The sequence below is a fragment of the Haemaphysalis longicornis genome, unplaced genomic scaffold, assembly GCF_048455015.1.
Source record: "Haemaphysalis longicornis isolate Haplotype H1 unplaced genomic scaffold, Haemaphysalis longicornis Haplotype H1 scaffold_2, whole genome shotgun sequence".
Lineage (NCBI taxonomy): Eukaryota > Metazoa > Arthropoda > Arachnida > Ixodida > Ixodidae > Haemaphysalis > Haemaphysalis longicornis.
Window position 1 is genome coordinate 265,751,202 of NW_027526295.1, and position 16,104 is coordinate 265,767,305.

At 48.7% G+C, this 16,104-nt stretch overlaps 1 protein-coding gene across 3 annotated transcripts in view; it reads left to right on the forward strand.

Annotated features, from left to right (window-relative positions):
- Chd1 (chromodomain-helicase-DNA-binding protein 1) overlaps positions 1 to 14,746 on the forward strand; it is a 47,699-nt gene extending 32,953 nt beyond the window's left edge. For 2 of the 3 annotated variants that reach the window (XM_077700572.1, XM_077700574.1), the window contains 8 exons: positions 1,401 to 1,652; positions 1,774 to 1,914; positions 2,291 to 2,469; positions 2,961 to 3,126; positions 3,513 to 3,730; positions 7,027 to 7,242; positions 8,788 to 8,901; positions 12,283 to 14,746. In XM_077700572.1, the coding sequence (XP_077556698.1) occupies positions 1,401 to 1,652; positions 1,774 to 1,914; positions 2,291 to 2,469; positions 2,961 to 3,126; positions 3,513 to 3,730; positions 7,027 to 7,242; positions 8,788 to 8,901; positions 12,283 to 12,610 (1,614 nt within the window). In that variant the 3' untranslated portion in view covers positions 12,611 to 14,746. The remainder of the gene's footprint in view (positions 1 to 1,400; positions 1,653 to 1,773; positions 1,915 to 2,290; positions 2,470 to 2,960; positions 3,127 to 3,512; positions 3,731 to 7,026; positions 7,243 to 8,787; positions 8,902 to 12,282) is intronic. The other variant, XM_077700573.1, reaches the window with a different exon arrangement.
- The last annotated feature ends 1,358 nt before the right edge of the window (positions 14,747 to 16,104 follow it).

Sequence of the window (16,104 nt, forward strand, 5' to 3'; positions counted from 1 at the left end):
CACCCAAAGAAAAAAAAATAGGCACCCTTTAGTTCGTGTGTACCTGGTAACCCCAACTGACCTTGCTTGATGCACCTCGGAAGATAGCGACAGACTCCCCATCCGCACGCGGCAAGTTGATTTTATTAATCGTGAACCGCATGGCCTGTTTTCGCGCACGAATCGTGCACATCGGCGTTGCGCGATGTTTTTTTTTTTCCTGCTCGTATCGACGATTCCACGCTCGCTGTGGCTTCTTCGCGTGGCAGTGGGAGGAGCCTGATGACTTGCACCAATTGGGAGACGCGTACCTAATGGCGGGAGATTTGAAGCGCTCCGAGCCGGCTAGCCGCGGCAGAGATGTTTAGGCTTACCACCGCGGTATTTTTTGATGGGCGCTTTCACAAGCAGCGTGGATGGCAGTTTATATTCCACTTTTCGCCCACATTATTAGCTCTTTTCTTGCATGAGCATCTTCGCTTGCGCCCCGTGCGGCATTTCAGCGAGCGGTTAGAAGCGGTCGCCGGAACTTACTGGAACTGCCTGCACCGCTTCACGGCCAGTGCCAACGCCATGTTGCCGCCTCTTACCGCGCCGCCCACACCACGCCAGTTGTATCCGCGCTGGCGTGCACTGCACGTTTTCGCGATACCAAATCTACCACGCGGTTCACGCTTTAGAACGTTGTGCAGATAAGCCACCGCTCTTTCCCTTTCCGAACATTCGAGCCGCGCGAAGCCGAAGATTTCCACCACCAGTACGTTGCGCTGATAAGCAGCCGCCTTCGGCATCGTGAACACAAGGTGGGGTTAAAAAAAAATGCTGGCGTTCTTATCACGTTTTGCGGCATCTGTTCATAGACGCTAAAAACGCAGCCATGGTCTTTCAAAACAAACACAACGGAAGTTAAAGCCGCGCTCGCTGTTTGTGAGACTGCGCTTTTGCCCTGCAGCAGCGGCTGATGTGAAAAATAATATGAAATATAGACCGTGCCTTCGTTTTTTAAGTGCTGTGCGTTTGAGTGATGATAAATATAGGTTGACTTGAGAGATAGGTGGCGATGTGGTTGAATTCGCGCGTGTTTTGGTTATAGTGCGGTACCGCATATAGTGCGGATTTTTGCGGCTCCCGCGACATACGTTATAAGCGGTCTACACTGTATTGCTTTTAAAAGTGTCTGAGAATGAACAGATGTGAAAAGGTAGTAGTTGCTGAGAAAAAATATTCTGAATACGTTATTTATCTATGGAAGCTGTACCAGACCGACCTTGCATGAAGCCACCACTGGGGAAGCAACAGCTCTAGAAATATGACTGGGTCTCTACGGTAGTTACAAAGCAGCATAGCTGTGAAATTTAGGTAGTCCTGACAAATGCTGTCGGTTGCTTTTCATTTTGCCCGCCCCTCACTCTTTCTTGCAGTCTACGAAAGCTCGTAAGCCCAAAGTGAAGGTAGAGGACGAGTCTCACCAGAACAACGCAGCGGCCATAATCGACGGCGTCGCCAAGGGGCTCAGCCTAAGTGGCTCCGGTACACACACGCCCGACATCAAGCCAGGTAGCACTGAGGATGGCGCTCCCAAGGCTAAGCGGAAAAAAAAGGAGAAGGACAAGGATAAGGACAAGCCCAAAGACGGGAAGGACAAGGAAGACAAGAAGAAGAAGAAGAAAAAGGTGAGGGCTTGCCCGTTGGCTGTTTGTTTGTGAAGAGCAGGTCTGTCTCTGTGTGCAAAAAGGATGCAACTTGAGCACTGCCCGTAGTGAGCACGGCCCTGCCTGTGTGCAACATTTGCAGCACGAAGGGGCCGGAGAAGGTGGTGGTGGTGGCGGCAAGGCAAAGGTGAAGAAGGAGATGCCCGCCATGCACTACACGGCCAATGCAGCGCCCCAAGTGATCGAGGCCACGGGCGACCTGGACCTGGAGCTGTTCAACGAGGTGCGTCCCTGTTGTGCCGCACTCTCGGGGTTTCTTAAAATTAAAGCGGGGAAAAAAAAGTGGCAAGGGTTCTTCTACCTGGGGCACATGGGGTTTCTGCTGGAGCATGCAAGGGGTTGTTGTGGAGGGACTCACTTTCTGTGCTTCCCATGGTCTACATTAAATTGCAAAGGCCCTGATTGCTGTCATATGGGTCTGCTTTTCGTGACATCTTGCTTAGCTGTGAGTGGTGCGGTGGGGATTATGATCTGGTGTACGTGGTCGTAACAAAATTCTTGGGCAAAGCAGAATTTCTGTGACACGAGACGGATTGGCCAGACTCTGTCGTCCATCTCCTCCTCCTCTGTGGTAATATATTGCAATGGGAACGTTTCAGTGCAAGGAGAAGATGCGACCAGTGAAGCGTGCCCTCAAGCAGCTGGACACGCCCGACTCGTCCATGAATGACGACGAACAAGTGAACCATACCAGGCACTGTCTGCTCAAGATAGGCGAGCACATTAACGAATGCTGCGCCGAGTACTCCGATCCAGAGAAGGCCAAGCAGTGGCGCTCGTAAGTGGGCTCCCCTCTTTCTTTGTCTGTTGGTCGATGCAATTCACTGTAACTGGGCTGTCCTGAAGAATATGTGCAGCACAGGTGGGATGAAAGGGGATACATTAGTGAGAATTGATGCCAATTATGAAGCGATGTGACCAAGCCTTTTTATTAGTTTTGCTACGAATGACTTGGTCCCCTAACAAATATAAGACCGGGTGGTAAAGTGTAAAAGTAGCTGTGTGCCACAATTGAGGTTTTTTCAAGTGCATAAAGCGTCCAGTAGATGCTTGCATACACGTTGCCCATCTGCCAACCAGTTGTGTTGGGGGCAGGGCGGTCTCCTCACCTTGGCATGTGGCACAGACTTTGTTTCACTTGTGCCACTCAACTGAATACTGTGCTGTAGTGCCAGGCAGTGTGCTGGTGCAGTAGCTTCCACAAGGCCGTGGTGTGCTTCAACACTACAGCTGGCCCCCTCCCGTCTCCTCCTCTCCCTTCTGTGGCAGGCACCTGTGGGCGTTTGTGGCCAAGTTCACGGAGCTGGATGCCAAGGCTCTCTTCCGGCTGTATCGGCACGCGCAGAAGAAGACCGAGGGAGCCGGCGACAAGTCTGAGCGCACCAAGGAGGCGGACAGGAAGGATCACGACAAGAAGTCCAGGCTCCACGATGATGTACGTTTTCCTCACTGCTTTTCCCTTGCTTAACATAAGGCAACATCTCTCACACGCGCACAAAAGTTCCAAAATTTGGCCGATTAGCACGTTGAAGCTACACCTGGGCTGTGAGGCACACCATAGCCGAGGGCTCCGGATTAATTTTGACCACTTGGAGGCCTTCAGCGCATTAGAATCTCGAGACCCTGGCGTTGTTGCTTGCTGCCTCCATCTGAAAAACGGCCACCGTGGCCGGGTTCAAACCCTTGTCCTTGGGCTCAGCTGCTCACTGCCTTAGCCACTGCGTCACCCCGGTGGGATTTATCTCTCTCTCCCACTCACACACGCACACACACAGTCGTGTGCATGGCAGCACCATTTTAAACTGCTTTGTGGATGTGCAGGGAACCCAACCTGGTGTGACGCATAGCAGCCAACATGGGCACAGCAGTGGCCACCACCAACACAGCGGGCAGCACAGCAACAGCAACCAGCATGCTGGCGGTAGCAGCAGCAGCAGCAACCAGCACGGGGTCAAGAGGCATGCTGACGATGATCACAAGAGGCCGAACAAGAGGCCACACGACGACAAGTCAAGGGACAAGCGCAGTGATGGCAACAGGTAGGGTCCAAGTTTGTAATGGACTTTGCACAAGGCGAGGATCACTACCGGGCAACGAACTGTTGTTTCGAGCTTGCTCCAGCATTGCAGCTGTGGAGCACCAGTCTTTTTGGGCTAGTTAGGTGCAGCAGGTAGCTAACTGATTTAAGGGGGGACGCGGGTCTTAGAATGGTCAAAAATGGCCAAAATATCGATTTTGAGAAAATCCAATTTTTGGAATTATTGTACCTTGAAGCACCTGCCTTCAAAATATCAATGCGAAATTCCATCGGGAAATACTCTAAAATCATGTTTTGAAACGCCTCGAGGGCCACGAAATGCCCCTAATGTGGCAAAAGTTGCTTCAAATTCCCGCGCGCCCCGCGGGCAAAGCAGCCGACCGATCGCCGCCATCTTGGTCTTGTTTTGAAGCTTGTTTCTTTATGCGCATTTTGCGATATCTCAAAATGGCGTCGCTTGAGTAGACCGACCGCCTTTGCCAGTTTTCCGAAGGCACCTTCTCGGCCGCCGATTGGCTAGAGCGGGCGCGCGCGGTTTGAGTTCGCCATACGACCCCTCCCATTGGTCGGCGCGACTGCTGTCATGGCGGTCGCCATCATGGCGTCTGCTACGCGCGTCTGACGGAGTCCGCTCTTCTGGCGCAGCGCTCGCTTAGAGCAGTTTTTTTTTTACAGTTTCTTCTAATTCTTCCATCGCGCACTTTCGTGAATGATGCCAGGAGACGTACGTTTGAAGTAGACGACCCGTCATGCACATGGGAAGCGAAAGCGTCGTCCGCCTATCCCAAGGTCGCGTGGTGCGACTTCGGGCCGCTCGACTCCACCGGATGAGAATCGTTCGCCGCCTCGTATTGCCTCGCCTGCCCCATCGCCTGACCAATCACCTCCGGAATCCATACCTGGTCCAAGCACGTCCTGCCGGCTTGACACGAGGTATTACACGGCGGAGGAGATCGCCGCGCGTACAGAACACGCGGACGAGGTCAAGCGCTGAATGGAGACCAAGTCAGCAACGCAGCGGAAATTCGACCTCCTTGAAGTGGATTTGGCTCACTCAGAGGAAGAATCCGGCACAGATTTTGTCTTAGTGGATTTTGCAATGCTGAAGGACCTTTTTGCGCACGTCAGGTGCGGCAAGTGCGGTCTGGCGGCGCCGGATTTGAGGAAGCCTGACCGGCAGTACGGCCTCGCCGTGAAGCTCGAGGTGACGTGCTCAGTTTGTGAACACCGTGTGGAACGTTTTTTCTCGCCAAGGACCAAAGGATCTGGCAATATCACTCTTTTTGAAGTGAATATGAGGGCTTTGAAAAGTATTCAAAGCATCGGGAAGGGGGTGACTGCTCTGTCAGATTTTTGTGCTGGTATGAACTTGTCCCACAGAGGCCTGCAGCACAAGACATTCCAAGTGCACTTGAGGAAAGTGGTTCAGGTTTGCGAGGACACTGCAGCAGCCTCTGAAGCTGATAGTGTGCGTGCCATCAAGGACTTGTACTCGGACCTTGGTCAGCCGCCAAACAACATAGATGTGATGTTTGATGGCACGTGGATGACAAGGGGACGGTTGTCACACATTGGAGTGGGCTGCATCATTGAAGTGTACACCGGCTTGGTGATTGATCATGTAGTCCTCTCTAACTTTTGCTTAGGTTGCGCCATCGGACCCAAAGCTTCAGATGAGGGCTACGAAGATTGGCTGGCAGACCATGAGAGTCAGCGAAACATTGACTGTGGTGCAGGACGCATGGAGGTAGAGGCAGCCCTGATAATGTTCAAGCGCTCGCTCTCCAAGAATGGGCTGTGGTACACAGTCGTGATGTCCGATGGAGATAGCTGCACCATGCACGGCTTGAAGGAAAAAGGCGTCTATGGGTTTATCCTATGGGTTTATCCCCATAGGCCAAGAAAGTTTGCCTTTCGGCTACATTTATTTTCCCCAAAAGACTCTTTTGAGGGCCAACAACATGATGCATTTGCGGAAAACGCACTGCGCAGTGTCCCACCCCTGTATCCTCTCAAACTTCCAGCATAAAAACCGCGAATGAAATAGCCTCACCAAAGAACAAAAAAAGGGGGGCACCTAAAGCAAGTTTCACCCTCACACTTTTGCCGTACACAATATTCTGGGTACCACAGTGCACTGTAATAGATGGTGGCACTTCACGAAGGACTGTTGCAGTTTTCACGACGCCAGCAAGACACCACCAGATTTCACAACGCTAACAAAATGCCAACTGATTCGAAGTCGATAAATTTTGCTAAATTCCTGATGGGGTCCGTTACTTGGCCTTTTGTATCTTCAGTTCTAGTTGACATTTTTGGAATCCAAAGACAGATTTGAAAATGGGAAGAACATGTCTTTGTTACTGGGAAATTTTGAAGCTACACTACTGACGGTTCATCTCGTAACACATGGCCAAACTTCAAATGCAGTTTTCTCAGTTTCATATTTTTGGTCACTTCCCTCAGCCTTACGCAGCTTTTTGGAAACTTCTTTTTGCTTCATAAGGTCAATCTTGGTGCCATTTTTTTCAGTACAGCCTGAGGCAGCCGATGACATTCTTAGTTTTTCTGTTTAGGCTACGCATAAATAATGACTTGCAGTTATTTTGATGAGCCAAAATATCCAATACTGCCATTTTCTGTACTTGACATATTTTTTTAGGATGCCGTGACTTTAGAGAAAAACGAAGAATGTCATCGGGTATGGGAACTTTCTGGCTATCCATTCATGTAATTAAAAGCGACAAAATGCAATGCGAAAGTTCATTAAAGCTGCGTAAGAAATTACCTAATTGCAGTTTAGACTTTGTATGATAACTTTTGAACTAACAGCACCAGCTCAAATATAATTGCATATTTGAAATCTACAGAGAAAAGCACATCCGTGTGCAAATTTTCATAAGTTTCTACTTATAAATAAAAAAGTTAGTTTTAAGACCCTCGTCCCCCCTTAAAACGTCGTGACGTCATGGAGACGGGACTAGAAGTAGAGGAAGACTGGACTGTGGCGTCGCGAGGCAGGAACAGTTTAAGGAGCATGGGAGAGCCCTTGCTCCTTCAGTAGACATAGGCAGGCTGATTATGGCGGTGATAATGGTGGTGACGGCACACAAAAGAGGCTGCAGGAAATGTTTTGCCAGAAATTGTATCGTGGATTGTGCCTTGAGGTGCCAGCTGGCACAGTTTGAAGGTGCCGGTGAGGACGCAGCCTTGTTATTCTCACTTAGAATGCGATGACTGTTGCGCCCGCATCGATGTGCACTTGGTAAAGTCGGCATGTGCTCGGCCCCATTGCAGCAACAGCCACGGCAGCAAAGGTGGGAGCGGCTCGTCGTACCGGGACCGGGGAAGCAGCAGTGGCTACCAGAAGGGCTCCAACAGTTACGGCCACCCACCCCACCGGCCCACATCGTCCTTCCAGGCAGGGGGCAGCGACCGGTGGAACCACGACAGCTCCGGCTGGGACTACAAGGACAGGTCTGTGCTCCCTCACGGTGCTGACACCGGCGCTTGGTGAGGAGCACATGCGTTTCTCTTGATGCGCTGCTGCTACAACACTGGTCCTCTGCGCGGCACTCGTTCAGTGGTGGCTCAAGTCCTAGGGTGGTAAAGGCTAGATGCAACAGCGAATGGCGAAAAGACTGGGGCTGTGAGTGGTGGTCGGACAAGCAGAGGGAGACAGTTCAGAGTGGGCTCAATCTTTAATGACCGTTTGAAGCAAATAAATCATCGCTTTAGCGGAAAGATTATACCCTGTATACTGTTCTCCTTCTTTGTCATGGGACAAGAGGTGCTTTTCTTCACAATTTTAAAAATAAACTGGAGTTTTTGTTTCCTTACTTTTATACGATTTTTCACCGACTAGATTGAACTTCAAGCTAGCCATTGCATTCTAGCTGAAAAGCTCTGGAACTGTCTATAAAAGGTTGCACTAGGAGCATATTTGTGAGCACCTGTCACTCTGGTAGATCTTTGCAGCTTTAATTGCGGTCGCAGTTGGTGCAATTTCTGGGTCACAAATGGAGAGGTCATATGAAAATTGCTTTGAAGCCGTGATACTTTTTGTCATTTCTCTAGTTCACTGTTCCTGCAATAGGGGGTTAGTATATTTGTAAACTAACCACGTTAGTTTCTCACCTTCAGTTCGTGGCATTAATGCGTAGTATTTATAAAGCTTGCGCCTAACTTGTGGTGCCGTCAAACTTGGTTATAGCGAACTTGCAAAAAAACACCTATCAGTTCGATCTACCTACACAGTACAAGTCGTCATAATAAGGAAGGAAAGCGGGGAGAAGGAAGGGAAAGAGGCACCCACTGCCCATGAGCGGCCAGGCTACACCAAGTTTAGGGGTGTGCCGGCGGAATTTCTCCTCCGCCACAAGGGAAAGCCAACTTTTGGGGTCACTTCTGTGTGCGTTCGGCGTCCAATATATGGGGAGTTGCTGGTATTCTTGTTCAATATAGACACAGTTTTCACCATAGATTCTCACTGCAAATATGCTGGGACCAGAAGGAGTTCAATTACAGCATAATATGATGCAAACGGGTTCGATATAGTTGGGTTCGACTATATATATTGGACAACTTACCTGTGATATACTTATGTACTGCTTTGTTGATATGTTCCTGGTTCAGGTGCTCAGATCAAAAACTTAGCGGCCACATTGGGTGTAATAGAATCGCTAACATGTGGGCATGCTAATCCTTGGTGTATGTGGCCTGATGAGCAGTAGTTTTATGGTAGTAGGCCACTTTGATGCTTTTTCTGCAGTGTTTTGTGAACCCTAGTCCCATGGTAATTAACTGGTGTATAGTCAGTCAGCCCTTGGGCATCTTTAGTGACCTCCGTTACCTGTCTCTCTGCAAATGGCAAAGAGCAGTGGAAAATTTTTGCACATTTCTAAACAAACTTATGAGCAGCAGTAAGGAAGCGGGGAGGAAGAGACTCCCTCTCTCCCCTTTCTTCTCTGCCACTTCACGCTGTAAGAGGAGAGTCCTTCGGGTGGAGACCAGGTGGCTCTAACGCAGCTCTTTCTATCTCGACTTGCAACCCCGCAGGTATAACAGCGACTACAAGCAGCACGACCCTTACCGACACTATCAAGGTAATCGTGTGGACGACCAAGCCTACAAACGTGACAAAGATCCCAGGACACAGCACCCTGACAGAAGGTGAGGCACACCCTCTGCAACAACAGCAAAATATCTTTGCACTGCTTGTGACTTTATTTGATCAGGGATCAGGCTGTCTGGCAGCCCCAATGCCTACTGTGACTTGGCGGCACTGCTTGGTTATACAGCGCTCGGGGAGCCTTCCCCAACCTTTGTCGTTGTCAGTAGTAAGGCAGGCTCTTTGCACTTCACCCTTTGCGGTCTGTTGTCCAGTCAGTTGTCTGTTGTCCTACAGCGTAAAACGGCCGTAGTGGTCCGTTGTTCGGTTATGCCCGACATGGGTGTTCAAGGTTAAATTTCGCGGTTTTTTTTTTTTTCACTGTTCCGTGCGTGCATTCTTTGTCAACATGATGCTCCATCTCTTGAGGGATGAGTGAACTTTGTATGGTGTAGTTTTCTTAATTTTGTGGTAGGGTACTGCACAATGTTCAGCCCGGGCCTTCTGTATTCCAGAGTGTTTTCACGTGTGTGTTGTTCGCTGAGAAGCGTGCCCTGTTTCTCATCGCGGGTGTTCTACGGGGGCGCACTTAGCGGAAGCGAGGATGACTTCAGTGAGGAAAAGAATTACGTGCCTACAGCAGACCGTGATTTTACTGCAGCAAGTGACGAAGACCACGGCCGTGGTGGAGACAGCACTGGGTGGATTATTACTCTGTGAGCTCTGCATTTTGTCGAAAGACAATGAATAGGCGGTGAAAGATTTTTTCCTGGCATCTATAGGGTTCTATCGTCAATGATTTTATTTGGAGGCGCACACAGCTGCAGATTTATGCGAACAAAGAGCACTGAAACCTGCAGTACCGTCGCAACCTCATCCAACAGCTGGTGGATGGTCTGGGGACTCAAGCCAAAAAGCAGGGCCCGTCTGCACGTATGGGGTGCGAGGAAAGGCTATTTGGGACGAGCCTTTTTATCTACAAGCTCCAACACCAAAGCAGCAAGGACTGTGCTGTTTGTAGCGATAGAAAAAAAAGAAAACGGGAGGGAAGCTAATTTTCTGCAATACCTGCAGTAATAACCCTGACCCGCATTCAGGAGGGATTTCACACGCAGCTCAAATATTGGTGAAGGAGTTGCAAGCAGAATGCAAGAAAAAAAATACATATCCTTTGAGTTTCACAGTGTGTGTGTTTTTTTTTCGCGGCGCCAGAAACTGCCAAAATGGTTTCGGACTGGAATGGCCGGAAAGTGGGTAAAGGTTTTGGACTGCAGAGGGCTAAAGGGACACTGGAGGCAAAGTTGGTTTCAAATGAAAGCCTGACCTTCTCATTGCCATTTTAGCGTTGATTCGGTCCAAAAAAAATGCCTTAGATGCTGAGAAATCGCAAATCAGATGCTGATTAAGCGTGATGCAAACAGTGACTACAGCCGCTGTTTGCGTCACGATAAACCAGAAGCAAGCGAAGCAACGGTGATGTACAGTGGTATAAAAAGCAATGGAATACAAAGCTACAACGTACCAAGCGGTTTGGTCAGTTCCGTTTAAATCAGTTGTGCTTTCCGGGACTCCCGCATCCTTCTCTGCTCCGTACCACTGAACAAAATGTTTCTTCATGGCACTTATAATCAGTACTGATGCTTTGTTGAAGAAAAGCGTGTTGTCCTTTTTAGGCCGCATTAATGTTGGGGTCGAAGCAACCACTTGTGCATGGCCCCCACATGCCGGCATCCACAGCATGGACATCCAGCGGTAGCCAGGAAAGAGGTTGCATACGCCAGACATTGTGCACACTTGAGTGTACTGACTTATGCCTAAAAAAGCGTTCTGTCTCTCTTTTTTAACGCAGAGAAAGCACGCAGAGGATAATAGTGAGAGTGGTTATGCATACAGTACCATACGAGGGTCGCACAATATTCTTGACGAGTTTTGCATGAGGTATTGCATGTATGTATGTATTTACTGATCTTTAGGAAGAAAGGAAGGTCCACCAGCAGGCGTAAATGGTCTCGCCTAGGGGCGGGTACACCGGACGGACGCCTGCTGGTGTAGAGTGGCCGCCTTTTTGGCGTTTGGGATCTCTGCGTGATCTATCGGCTGGGCTCCTATTATATTGTTTCTAGCTGCTTTGTTTTTGTTCTTCAACGCTCAAACATATCGTTACAGAATCTTCCAGTTAAGCTTTTATAAGCCCGTGAAGTCGTGTTGGTAAAATATTTGTCACGCGATTTCATCCACTTCTGGTGTAAGTTGCGTGGTATAGCCAGTGGTGGTAACACCTGTCTTTATGTCTTCGCTATTTTCTACCTTATTTTAGAAAAGTTACACGTAACAGTGGTATATACGTGTTCTCGGTGGCCAAATCTATTGATCTAAAAACAACTTGTATTTCACCTTCAGTGTACCTCTGAGACCAATATAGCACGCCTGCGATCACACCATCATCAAGAAATCCTCGACCGTACTTTAGTCACTACAAATATGAATGTGTAAGAAAAGTGCAGGGGAGCGCACAATTACCGGAATGCGCATTTTCAAAATAAAGGATAGATAGGGTGCCACTGTTAAAAGAACTATTTTAAAGAGTAATGTCGAAAAATATTTTTGAGGGCAAAATTAAATGATCTTGCTGTCTATGTTCAATGCAAATCTTTCACAGCAAGGTGGCAGCAGTGTATTCTATCCGCTGTCTTCAAGAAAAGGAAAAAGTTTTTATTTAAAGCCGCTTGTTGAGGTCATTATGTACATTGTATTTGTTCATTCGAAAGCCACATGGTGTGGTTATTATGCACATTGTATTTGTTCATTTGATTTCTTGTTTGATTCATTCATGTCATTTGCTGTTATTGTGCCAGAGGGGCAGTCGTTTTTAGCATTTCACTCTTAATTTTACTCTTACGTAACAATATTAACTTTGTCCTAAATTTGTCCTCACCTAGGAACTAATTCTCTTCTTTCACAATAAGGGACACAGTGCAAAAAATCAAACCCCCTTTTTTTTAGAGAAAGATGGTTAAAACTTGAATCCTTCTCCCATGCAACCTCAGTCAAATTCGAAGTCTGAAAATCTAGACTGTGTCGGAATGGCGCAGTCGGATAGACATCGGCTTCGTAATATGAGGGAGCCAGGTTCACTTGCAACCACTGAAAGCTTGATGTGCCTTTGCGTATCAGCATCATTGTATTGTGAAACCCATTGTGTAAAGTTGGCTTTTCTGCAATGCATTTTTATGCAGACGACCCATGCCATCAGTGAAGCACAGAAAGCGTCGCTTCAAAAGGAAAAAGCCAAAGCAAAGAAATGTTCGTGCGTTGCCTAGACTGTGTCTCAGCAGTGATCTTATGGCTTGTTGGGCCTTTAGGTGACGTGTGCAGGGGGGAGCACTTGCAAGGTGTTTGCACCTGCGAGTTGTTCCAATTGGTGCCCCCTTCTTCCCCTGCAGGTACCACAGTGGCGGTGCGGGCAGCAGTGGTGGGAGCAGTTTTGTGCCGTACGGCATGCCCCCAGCTGTGGCCGGGTCTGTGCCGTACACCGGGGGCTATGGCGTGGTGCCCTTGCCGACCAGCACCTTGCAGCCGCCTCCTCCGGGGGGCGCCATAGGCGAGCACCACACCAGCCCCCTGGGGCCCTACAGCCCCTACCAAGGCCACAGTGACTCGTGGCGCAGGAAAGAACGCTCAAACAGTGGGGGTAGCAGCGGCTATTCGCGGGCCCCTGGCACGGGCAGCCACTTCGACCGACCATCGGATGCACCACCCAAGCATGCCTAGCTTCTTTCTTTTTCTTTGCCCCCCTCCTCCTTGGGCCTGTAACAAAGGCTCCCACGATGCTGCGAAAGCCTGCTCGAGAAAGCAAAACTCTCCTTCACCGCTCCGTGCCGGAACGTCTCGGGGACGGTTTCCAATGTGTGGACAAGTGGCTGGGCAAGTGCACCTTATGTCCGAGGACCGTGCAAGGAACGGCCGGATGGCACTTAGTGCTGTAAGCGTGGCTTTCAAGAACTGTGCGTGCCAAAGCCCAGTCCCCCTCTCACCTTTTCAAATTCTAAGTGTGTGAATGAAGGCGAGGCCCAGGGCACCGTGCATGGACCGTGTGTGCAATGTGAGTGTGAGATGTGTGTCGTGAAAAAGCATCGTGTGTCTGTCGTGGAAAAGTTTTTTTCACAGAGGTGAGGAGACGTACGGTGTGCATTGCCTTGCAAGTTGCCCCCCCTTTGCTGGTGGCCTGTCCACAGAGACAGGTGTGGTGGCCTTAAGCCTTCTCTGATGCATTCCAGCTGCTCGAAATGAAGCGCCAGCTTCCTGTGATGATTGGCTGCCTAGCACTTCACAAGCAAAGTTGCTACAAAGCAGCACCTGCCCTGAAGCTACTATCAGGGCTGGCAGAGTACTTGGTGAAATTTGAGAGTGAAGTCATAGTGAGCAGTGTGAGGAGGTATGAGTCTCTTGAAGTCTCTCTCTCCCCCCCTCTTTTTTTATTCCCCCCCCCCCCTTGATGTGTGTGTATGTGTTGAAGTTGTACAGCTGAATGATTTTGTTATTTTAGGTTGTTGTTTGTCTGTCTAGGGCCCTTTTTGTGTTTTTGTTTTTTTTCTTTCCTGCCGGGCTCGCATTTGCTGTGATTTGTCACCTGTCGGGCCATTTTTGGCCAGAGTTGGGCGTTTGCTTGTTGCCATGCGCTGACTCTTGTGGAACAAGTGATGTGTAGATATCGTTTATTCTTTGTTATGTGCTGTACAAAGGAACACATTGTCATTCACACTGTTCACCAATCATTGACGGCCAGGGATAACTTTACAGCGTGTGGCCACTTGCACAGAAAAACGTGGCCACTCCATTTACTGACCTGCTAGGTTTGACTCTGATGTTTTATTTGCATGAAAAGAGTAGGTGGGCAGTGCTCTAGGTTTGAGTTTGGCGGCGTGTTGGGTGTCGTCATGAAAAGTAGGTTTTTGAACAGGCCGTTCAGCGAAATGTGCAACACATTGGGATTGTGCAGTACAGGCATGCCTCGGGGTCAATAGTGTCTCAGATTGTGCCGCGTTGTAGAGGAAATCCTCATCTCAAGTACCAGTGATCGCGTGGTTAAGTTATACAAAGATTCTATCTGAGGGCCTCTCAGCAAAGTGATGCCATTTGTGATGCTTGGAATGGCAAACTACCGGAGTGGCGCGGTTATGTGGTAGCTGGCAATCCAAACGAACTGGTGTGATGATGTGTATGTATTGGAATTGAAGGTGCAGCGACTGAGCGACTGATGTACATAGGCATGAATGATAAATTAGACACAGAGAATGATAAGCTCTATTGTTCGGGACCAAATGCTAGTCCCAGGTATATGTACAGAAAGAAAGAGTGTTTATTTAGTAGTGAATTTTGTAATATGTTTCTAAAGAAAAAAAAAGTGTGATTTAAAAGAGCTGTTGTGGTTATTTTTAGGGCTGCACGTCGTTCTTAGCAGCCGTGCTTACATGTTGAAGGTGCGTTATTTTTAACGTTGTACAATAGAAAGGTGCCAGATTTGGCTCGTTTATTTTTTGTGACTGCAGGGACACTGGGGGGACATGCATTAAGAGTGGGCAGCTGTTTAAGGATTATCACAACATTGGACTTTCTTTTTGTCTTTTTTTTTTTTTTCACTTATACATGTCGAAATGTGCTTTTATTTTTGTGAACGGGGGAAATGTTTTCTCATGGTGAGCGGTGGGGGGGACAAGATTTGGCTTTTTAGTGTCTCTTGGCAGAACAGCCGACCAGTTGGGGTCGGCAAAAAGCCTGTGACTACACGCCGACACACAGTGCTGTGCATGAGAAGGCTAGCGGCTGTGGTATAGCTGCCGTGTAGCGACTGGGTGCGTCTTGTTGGAGCACGTGTGGTAGAATAAAGAGACAGCTAATTTCACTGCAGCAGTAGATATTTTATTGCTGCGATTGCCTTGCCGTTATGCGGACATTTGACCCCTCGCTTGCTTGCGGGTCAGCCTTGCGCTTCATAAATCACTGCAACAGTCTTGGTTAGGGTGTAGAAGAAGTTGCAACAGTGACAAAGAATTTTCAGAAACTGCTTATTAGCCTTTTTGCTTAGAGTGAACTAATGGCATGATGAAAACATTCTGTAGGAGTTGGGCATTACTGTGCATGCTCAGTTAGTTTATGGCAGTAGTCGTTCATGAACAAAGGGTCTATTCGGTTATTGGCAGTGCTCATTTACGACAGTGCTACGTTTTTCAGGCTGCAGTGGAAATCTATCGCATGTGCACAACAAAAAACATACTTTCACACTTGGTTTGAGATGCAGTCAACAGCTGGAGCTGCGGACTACACTCACACATTCTGCAAGAAATGCCTGGGGTGCGGTTGTAATGGTTACTAAAGACTGGGAGGTACTTTTTGAATGGCAACATAGCATGGTTTCAAAAAGCAATGTGGTAAGGCACAATATTGCAAAATTCATGGTATCCCTATGCAATAGTGTAGGAGGCACATGGTAAATTTGGGACCTGCTAGTAGTACCACTGGTCTGGCATCGTATCTCGCCCTAATATGATGTTTGTCTGTGGGAAATCAATGCTTCATGTAGCTGCCATACATCAGCATTTTGGATGGCAAGTGCACACAGTGAGGGATTGTATTTTCCCTACAGCAGCCTAAGTGCAGTAAACCATGCATTCAGCCCTACAGAAGCACAAGCCGCAACATCTAAAGGTTCATCTGCTATCTTATGTATTCAGTGCGCAGGCATAGCATGCCATGCAGGTGGTCGCACTACACTAGTGTTGCTGCGCCAGCGGGCAAATTGGTATTGCTTCGTCATGCCTTACAATATCCCCCAACCATGGATCATGCACAGAATGTGGCATGTGTGATATTGCCCACCTCTGAGTTTCCGCACCTGGAATTCCAAGCATCTCGCAGCGTGTTGCACTGGCAGTATAGGTGACCGATAAAAAGCGCAAAGGCTCATGGGTACATTGTCTACTCCCGCGGAGTCTCGCCACTTCCAGTTCGAGAGCTCTCCTGGTTTCCCTAAGGCCGGCGGCTTTCACACGCGCGTGCTTGTTGTGTATCTGTTTGCACAAAAAAAAAAAGTGCATCGCGCATTCAATGAATAACCACGATGAATCCTACTAGGGGCTCCTCAGAAAGGTAAGCAATCTTTGTCAAACAAGCAATGCGCACGCTCGCATGAAGGCCAGCGGCGTACGGGAGGCAAGGCAAGATCTCGAACCGGAAGCAACGGGAGACATACCTATGAGCCTTTGCGT